This window comes from Buceros rhinoceros, unplaced genomic scaffold (genome assembly GCF_000710305.1).
Source record: "Buceros rhinoceros silvestris isolate BGI_N320 unplaced genomic scaffold, ASM71030v1 scaffold39297, whole genome shotgun sequence".
Taxonomy (NCBI): Eukaryota; Metazoa; Chordata; class Aves; order Bucerotiformes; family Bucerotidae; genus Buceros; species Buceros rhinoceros.
The window spans coordinates 4,075-11,777 of record NW_010423451.1 but is presented as its reverse complement, the minus strand read 5'-3'; the positions used below and the strand labels follow the sequence as shown (position 1 = coordinate 11,777).

General features: G+C 43.0%; 1 protein-coding gene across 1 annotated transcript in view; it reads left to right on the top strand.

Moving 5' to 3' along the window:
• Window positions 1–708: 708 nt before the first annotated feature.
• Window positions 709–7,703, top strand: part of TPH1 (tryptophan hydroxylase 1) — an 8,611-nt gene continuing 1,616 nt past the window's right edge. Inside the window, exons 1-7 of the mRNA XM_010140424.1 lie at window positions 709–837; window positions 1,848–2,031; window positions 3,392–3,492; window positions 4,147–4,214; window positions 5,700–5,896; window positions 6,373–6,508; window positions 7,016–7,142. Of these exons, the coding sequence (XP_010138726.1) occupies window positions 721–837; window positions 1,848–2,031; window positions 3,392–3,492; window positions 4,147–4,214; window positions 5,700–5,896; window positions 6,373–6,508; window positions 7,016–7,142 (930 nt within the window). The 5' untranslated portion in view covers window positions 709–720. The remainder of the gene's footprint in view (window positions 838–1,847; window positions 2,032–3,391; window positions 3,493–4,146; window positions 4,215–5,699; window positions 5,897–6,372; window positions 6,509–7,015; window positions 7,143–7,703) is intronic.

The following is a 7,703-nucleotide window of genomic DNA, read 5'->3' as shown; positions in this document are numbered from 1 at the left end:
CTGCAGTGTTGGAACATTTTTAGTGTGTGATTTGGGTGATTATGATGAGGATTTGGCATGTGAATTAAGGGACCTGATGGATGGAATAGCTTGGTTGTGGTTGGGAGGAGTGGGACTGCCTCTACAGTTGACAGATTCTGGTCAGCATAACATTTTAACTCCTTAGGTTTTGTGGTTTTGTCACCTTTGTTTGTAAAAGCAGTGGTTTGCAGTTATGTGGTGAGAGGAAGGCAATGATTTTTCTGTTCTAACCTAGTAAATCTCAATCCATCTTTTCCTGCCTATATCCAGCAGGTTTTGGATTATTCCCTTTTCCAAGGTTCATTCAATTTGCTAACAAGTATTTTGTTCAACTTATTATTTCTGCTGACACCTTACAGCTCCTCCTCCCCCTGAAACAGAAGTGCTAATTATAAACTATACTTTCAAAACATTTTCTGCATTCTAGAGAACGACTGAAGATGTCTATGAAATTATTCAGCTGAAAAAAGAATTCTTAGTATTTCGTCCTCAGCACACACAGATCCTGTGTGTGCCGAACTTTGCGCCTGTTACTGTGTAATGATTTAATCAGCACCTTCTCTTTTGTGGTTAATCAGTCAAAGCACAATGTTACCCCAAGACAAACTGAAATGTAAAACTCTGCACTTTTTGCACTACTAGATATTAAAAAAAGTCTTGTTGTTTGTTTGCATGTAGTTAAATAAGTCAAATTACACAATGATTGAAGATAATAAAGAGAATGAAGACCATGGATCTGAAAGAGGAAGAACAGCCATCATCTTTTCCCTGAAGAATGAAGTCGGAGGACTTGTAAAAGCATTAAAACTCTTTCAGGTATGAAATGCATTATTATTAGCAATGTAATAATCACATTGCTACAACAGCTCTGTATTTTTAAATTGTAAGAATAGTTTTGGAACACACCAAAATTACATCTATTTATTAAAGATGTGATTCCTAACCTGGCTTCCACTCGGCACCCTAAATTACTCACAAAAGCAAATCTGTGCCTCAGGAATTAGATGCTGGTTGCCTAAAAATCTTCACAAAATGTGTCATCTGCACCAGCTGGAGACTGAGAGTTTTGTCTCTTCCTCTCATGAAAACGGGAATGGCACTTCTTGCTTCTCCTGCATCTAAGAGGTGGGTCCGAAGCTGCTGCCGATGGCAGGTGCATGCTTGTGATGCCGACCCACGCTGTGCTGAGTCCAGTGCCCTTGTCACCCTGCCTAGCCAGCCTGAGGGTGGCAGAGGCACTGTGGTCGCGCGGCTGCACTCCTCCTCTGGTCGCTGGGCAGGTGCTATGTAAGGAATACGCTCAGTGCCTCTGTGCGCTCTCATCCGGCCCTGCATAGAGAAAGCGTGGGGTTTTCTCTGTGTTCCTGATATAACACATGTGGTTAAATAATTTTTCAAATAAAAGTGAAATTTACATTGTGAAAACAACTGCTTTTAAATGCCTTGCTTGCTTGTGAGATAATTATATGGTGACTTGATTGGCATTTTGGTGAATTGCCCCAGACTCAGCTGCTAATCAGCTTCCTATGGGAGGGATGAAAGAAAAAGTCCTTTGAATTTAAACCTCCTGACTGTGTCTTTCTGTGCTTCCTGAATGTAAGTTAAATTGACAGGACACAGGTTATTTTTCATTTTCTTCTGAACAGGTTGCTTTTAAAAATAAAACCCTTCCCCTTCTCTGATAAGCTAACTGCTATCAAGAGAACTAAAATGGCTTCACAAAGGTGGTGAATAGTCAATGGCAGCAGAATGTTCACTTGGAAAACAAACTTTAGTTTTTAGTCAATTGATTTTAGTCTGTTTGAAAACTATTTCTTACAAAACAGGAGAAACATGTAAATCTGGTACACATCGAGTCACGCAAGTCTAAGAGACGAAATTCTGAGTTCGAGATCTTTGTGGACTGTGACAGTAACAGGGAACAACTGAATGAGATCTTCCAGCTCCTGAAATCCCACGTCAATATTGTTTCTGTGAACCTAACAGAGCATTTCAATGTCCCGGAAGCTGGTGAGTACAAAACACAGTTCTGATGAAAATGTGCAGTGGTTTGAAATCTTTTTATGGGGCCCACATCTGCATTTGTGTAGTGTTTTCAAGCAGTAGCAACTAGGCTTATGGTTCCGTGTTGTGCATGCATGCAGTTTGGTTGATAGGAGCAGGGCTGTGCTGGCCGGTGTCATCTAGGAATAGGCTGTTTCAGGCTGGTGCGAATCGCGTGTCCATTGTCTTGTGCTCCTGTCCCTTCTGTACAGCACAACTAGCACTGATGGGAGTCCCTGCACCTGCACAGGGCAGTGCAGGCCAGCAGGTAGCTGGAGTCTGAATGCAGGACTTGGCTAGGGACTGTGCACCATGATGGCAGAGGTACCGTACTGACAGATCCCAGTTCAGTTCACACACTGGTGAGAGTGGGAGATGGATTCTGCAATTTTCTCTTGTAGCTCTTGATTTAATGTTTTTTAAAACCACTTTTCATCATAACCAGTTACTTATATTATCATGGAAGATATGCCTTTTAACTTGAGCATGCTTTACGTTTCCTTTGCTTCTGGTTAAAGAGATGCCTAAAGTTCAGGGCAGCAGGAAGTCAGTCCCACTTATTTCTCAGGCACAGGCTGGTAGGTAGGGGAATGTGAGATCTGGTGTCCTTGGGAAAAAATGGCTTACTTTAGCCCTAAGTAAGGGAAGTTTCAATCTAAACACTTGCCCTGTGTTTTTTAAGAAAACTGAAGAGCATCAGGTCAGAAAAACGGTGTGTTAACCACTCTGCCAAGATCTTGGCTAAAAACTCTTAGGATAAAAAAAAAAAGGAGTCAGTAGCAAAACTGCAATAAAGCATCTCTTTAAGGCTGCAGGGCCTCCTTCTCTTCCTCTTCCCCCACAAACCTCTCAGCAAAGCTGGATGCTTCTGAGCAATGTTTATTTCCCGTGGTCAGTGAAGCAGGATGGGAGGACTCAAACCTGCTCCCACTCTGCCCAGGGACAACAAGCAAATCCTTTCTGTACTCCTTTGTACCCCAAAAGGTTCACAGCAGTGTGCACGAGGAGCACTTGTCTCAGTGGCAGCCTCTAGATGCTACCCCAACAGCAGTAACGGCTAAGGGCCACAGAAAACCAATGTTAACTGTTTCCTCCCCTGGCCGCTTTGGAGCTGGCTGTGCTCTGTAGGCAGCCTGTGGCAGTGACAGCGGAGGAAGTGTGAGCTGTAGGCTGGTGCCAGATAGGCAGTTGACTCCCTTGTCTTATTCATGCCTTTTTAATTTATAGATTTCACTTGTAACCGCTGTAGCCATACTTGAAAGTAGCGTTTCCTCCCTCAGCATGCTTGGAGTTGCTAATAACTTTGTGGATTCCATGCGTTCCCTAGACATGGAGAATGTTCCCTGGTTTCCAAAGAAGATCTCAGATTTGGATAAGTGTGCAAACCGAGTGCTGATGTACGGGTCCGATTTGGATGCTGACCATCCAGTAAGTATTTTTAACTCCCTACATCCAATCCTTAGTGAAAACATGCTTTGTGGAGCTTGATTTGAAAAACTGCAGCTTTTCCTCTTCCCTCTCCTTCCCCTCAATGGTGCCTCTGCGTGTCTGCTCACCTTCTTGTGGGAGGTTTGTGTCTTTTCCATAGTTCAGGCAAGCCTGTCACTGAATTCAGATCCCGTGCCTTTCAGCAAGGCTTACTTGTGTGAGGTCTGGGCCCTGAGTGGTCGCACACGAATTAAAAAAAAAAAAAAAAGCTGTTGTGAGGCATGCTTGGTTCCTCCTCTCTCTGTCTTCCTTTCTATAATTGGAACAAAGTGATGCTTGTGCAGTGCAAATGGACAGTTTGTAATTTAAAATAATCAAGCAAGTAACAAGTTTGTATAAATACTGGTATGACTAAAGTGAATCCTTGCTTACTGAATGTACAGTTGCATGCATAAAACCGGAGTATTTGCTTAGTTCACAGTTATTAAATGTTTCAGACTACAGCTGTGAGGTTCCTGCCTTGTCTTCTCATTCTTATATAGCATATGTCTGTATTTCTCAACTAAAAAATTTTCAAGTGTTTCGCTTTAAATTAATTTATTTACTACATCTCGGAAACTCATTTAATGTTGTTTCTCTCCTTCCTTCCACCAGGGTTTCAAAGACAATGTCTATCGCAAGAGACGAAAGTATTTTGCAGACCTGGCTATGAACTACAAACAGTAAGCCTGACTTCTTCCAGAATGAGCCTTTTGAGTGCCTCGCACTAAGAGCAGAGTGGATTGGCAGGAGTTCACCTTCTCTGAGCTCAGATCTTGCTGAGACATGATTGGCTCAGAATTGGAGCCAAGGTGGGGTAGAACGAAGGGAGGTGTAAGACAAGATTGAAAGATAGATCTAGGTCATCTTACAGCTCTCCGGGTCTCTGAGGCTGTGGTTGCTCAGCCATTGTGGCACCTGTGGCAGTGCTGATGCTCAGATGGGCAATGATGCCAGCATGGGCTTCCTGCAGCGAGGTGCAGTTGGACTCTGGGGTCCCTCCCTGCTTCTCTGAAAATAGGCGCAGCAAAGGAAGAGGGTGGACAACGTGTTGCACAGCTGCCTGTGCCAGGACCTACTGACTTGACTAGGGCAGACTGGCAAGGGGCAGGAAGGGGAGGCAAAGCCCACTGAGTGCTCAGTGTAAACTCTCTGGGTTCTCTCGGGGTGTCTCTCAAGTTAATACTTGAATTTTCTTTCCTGTTTCAAACTACTGCATGTGATATGTAGATAAGAAGTTTTCTGCGAAAAGAAACTTGAAGAGCTTCTGTCTCTAGAGACACTGCTGGGGGGAGGGAGCTCTTAGGCCAGTAAGAGTTTCATAGCCCCGTGTTGTAAACTCTTTCTAAACATGAGTTTTATGTTGCTGTTGCCTGCTTAAATTTAGATGCCAAGGTCCTCAACTGGAAATGGCCTAGAAGTGGTGTGTATCTAGAGCTCTTTTGGACGGTGTATTAATGCAACAGGTGACCACAGCACAGAGCCACTTGCTGTTAATGTGGTGTTAACAGAGATTCTCTGGGGAAAGCATTTGCTGTGCTCACTGGTTGGCAGTGGAAGCTCGCTGTAACACTCACATTGCTTTCAGTGGGCTTTAGGTCACACCCTTTAATCAAGATCTTGAGGGCTAAGTTAGGAGAGGTGGGCTGCAATGAATATATTCAGACAGACTCTTGTCTCCTCTCCATAGGTATATGGTATTTACCTAATGTGTATATTCAGCTGCTTCTGCACCATGTGTTGTTCATTTACCGAATTCTCTTTTTCTAAACCAAATCATAAAGGTAATGGGAAGTAATTGCAGACAGGGAGGTCTAATGGGGAAAAGGATGTGTTCTCAGCTCCTGAGGCTGTAAAGGTCATGCAGGTATTTACATGTTGCTTTCAGCATTAAGCACCTAAGAAACTGTTTACAGAGCTGAAGTTTTCAGGGTCAGTGAGGTCAATGCAAAGATTGCTGTTACTTGGTTTAGGTGGAAAAGAGTGCAAGTCCTTAGACTAAAAGCTGTCCAGGGCTAGGCCAGATCTCACTGTGTATTTGACAGTGCCTCATGCACCCTGACCGGGAGTCACAGCTGTATAGATGTTAAATAAAAATAGTAGGTAAGTGAGTCATCTGTTACTAGCCATTTACCAAGGAATGTCCTTTCTTTCTCTTCTCCTTGTAGTGGTGACCCAATTCCCAAGATTGACTTCACTGAGGAGGAGATCAAGACTTGGGGGACTGTCTACCGAGAGCTTAACAAGCTTTACCCAACTCATGCCTGCAGAGAGTACCTTAAAAACTTACCCTTGCTCACCAAATACTGTGGGTACAGGGAAGACAATATCCCCCAGCTGGAAGATGTGTCCCGCTTCCTGAAAGGTAATGTGCTAATTTTGTTATATAAGAAGGAACTAAGGCCCATTGCAAATCACACTATTCTGTGGGCAGGAGAAAACATCCTTGGTCATTTTGCTCATGTTCATTCTGGTCCTTTAAAAGGCCTTTTGTCCCTCCGTGTTTGCATGTATTGTGTCTTGAATATATACAAATGGTGACATTTGAGGGGCAATGCTACCTCTGAAGAGGTTGTTAGGGTTGGCTAAAGAGATAACTACCTGTACTGTGTTGGGTCTGGGCATGAAATTATGGGAAATCCACCGACACAGAGGTAGGGACTTCTTTGCTAAATGTTCATCATTCTCCAGCTTAGGCCTGTTTTTTCTAATTGTGTCTAATTTTCCCCTCTGTTTTTGAGCCAAGGTAGTGCTCAGTTTTACCTCGGTTGTAGCAGGAAAGGTGACAACATTGTGCAATTCTACGCTAAACTAATGTACAATTTCTAAATTCCTTTTCAGAGCGCACAGGTTTCACCATTCGCCCCGTGGCTGGATATCTGTCACCCAGAGACTTCTTGGCAGGATTAGCATTCAGAGTTTTTCACTGCACTCAATATGTTAGGCACAGCTCGGACCCTCTCTATACGCCAGAGCCGTGAGTTGTTTAATCTTGGGTAGAATTTAAGAGTGAGGGAGTTTCAAATCTCACTGCCCAGAGCCAAGCTACTTAAAAGCTGTTCATGAACACCAGCAAGAAAATTTATTTTTAAGGTGCTGAAGACTCAGCCTTCACGCTGAATGTAATGAAATTTTAGCATGCTCAAGTGCCACCTTCATAAGTACAGGATTTTCGAAAGTACAGCGTGATGTTGGAGAGCTCTTACTGATGTCATAGCATGCAGAGTTAGTTTAATATGCCATTGCCTCATCAATGTGGAGCACAGACAGAATTTTAGACAGCTTCATTTGAACGTCTTGAGTCTATGTGCTTCTGTAAAGTTGTTATGACCTGCTGAGTTCCTTTCAGCTAGACATGATTGACACACTTTTCTGTCTTTTGGATATGAAATAGTTTAATGCAAGACATTTTATCTGTTCAATGCTGCTTTTTTGCTACCACAAAGACACATCATTAGATTTTCTGTTCTGTTTCTTTTTCCAGTGATACCTGCCATGAACTCCTAGGCCACGTTCCTCTTTTGGCTGAACCCAGTTTTGCTCAGTTCTCCCAGGAAATTGGTCTTGTGTCACTTGGGGCATCAGATGAGGCTGTCCAAAAACTGGCAACAGTGAGTGTTTGAGTGCCTGGTGGTCCCGTTGAAAGCTTTGTGCTTTAGTAGGTGGATCCCACTCCATCGAATGAGTTTGGAGTTTTATGTCAGCTGCTAGACCGATGTGTTTCACTGGTCCTTGGCTTTTAGAGCACATAGAGATTTTCCATGCCAGAAAAAAGAATACATTTTAAGGTTGATATGATTGGTATTTTTCTTCACTTGTCTGTCAAGTAAGGGTGCAATTTGTGGTGGCAGGTCACTTCTTCCAGGTTGAAATTCTATGGTCTGTTTCTTCCAAACAGAATTTTCTTACTTCTGGGAACATGATTCAATGATATTAAAATTAATCCATTTCTTGAATGTGTAGAATGAATTGGAATGAAACGGTCTTTTCATTGAATGTGGTGAGTGCTGTATGTGAAACAAACGGTAGTGGGCTGATGTTTTCACTCACTCGGAGATCCTCTATCCAGTGTTTTGTCTAAGCCGAAGCTGTTGTGTCGTGACAGTTTTTCTCAAAACAGTGTTACATCTCAGTGTTCCTACTGACATTACCGGCTTCTTAAAAAATTTAAA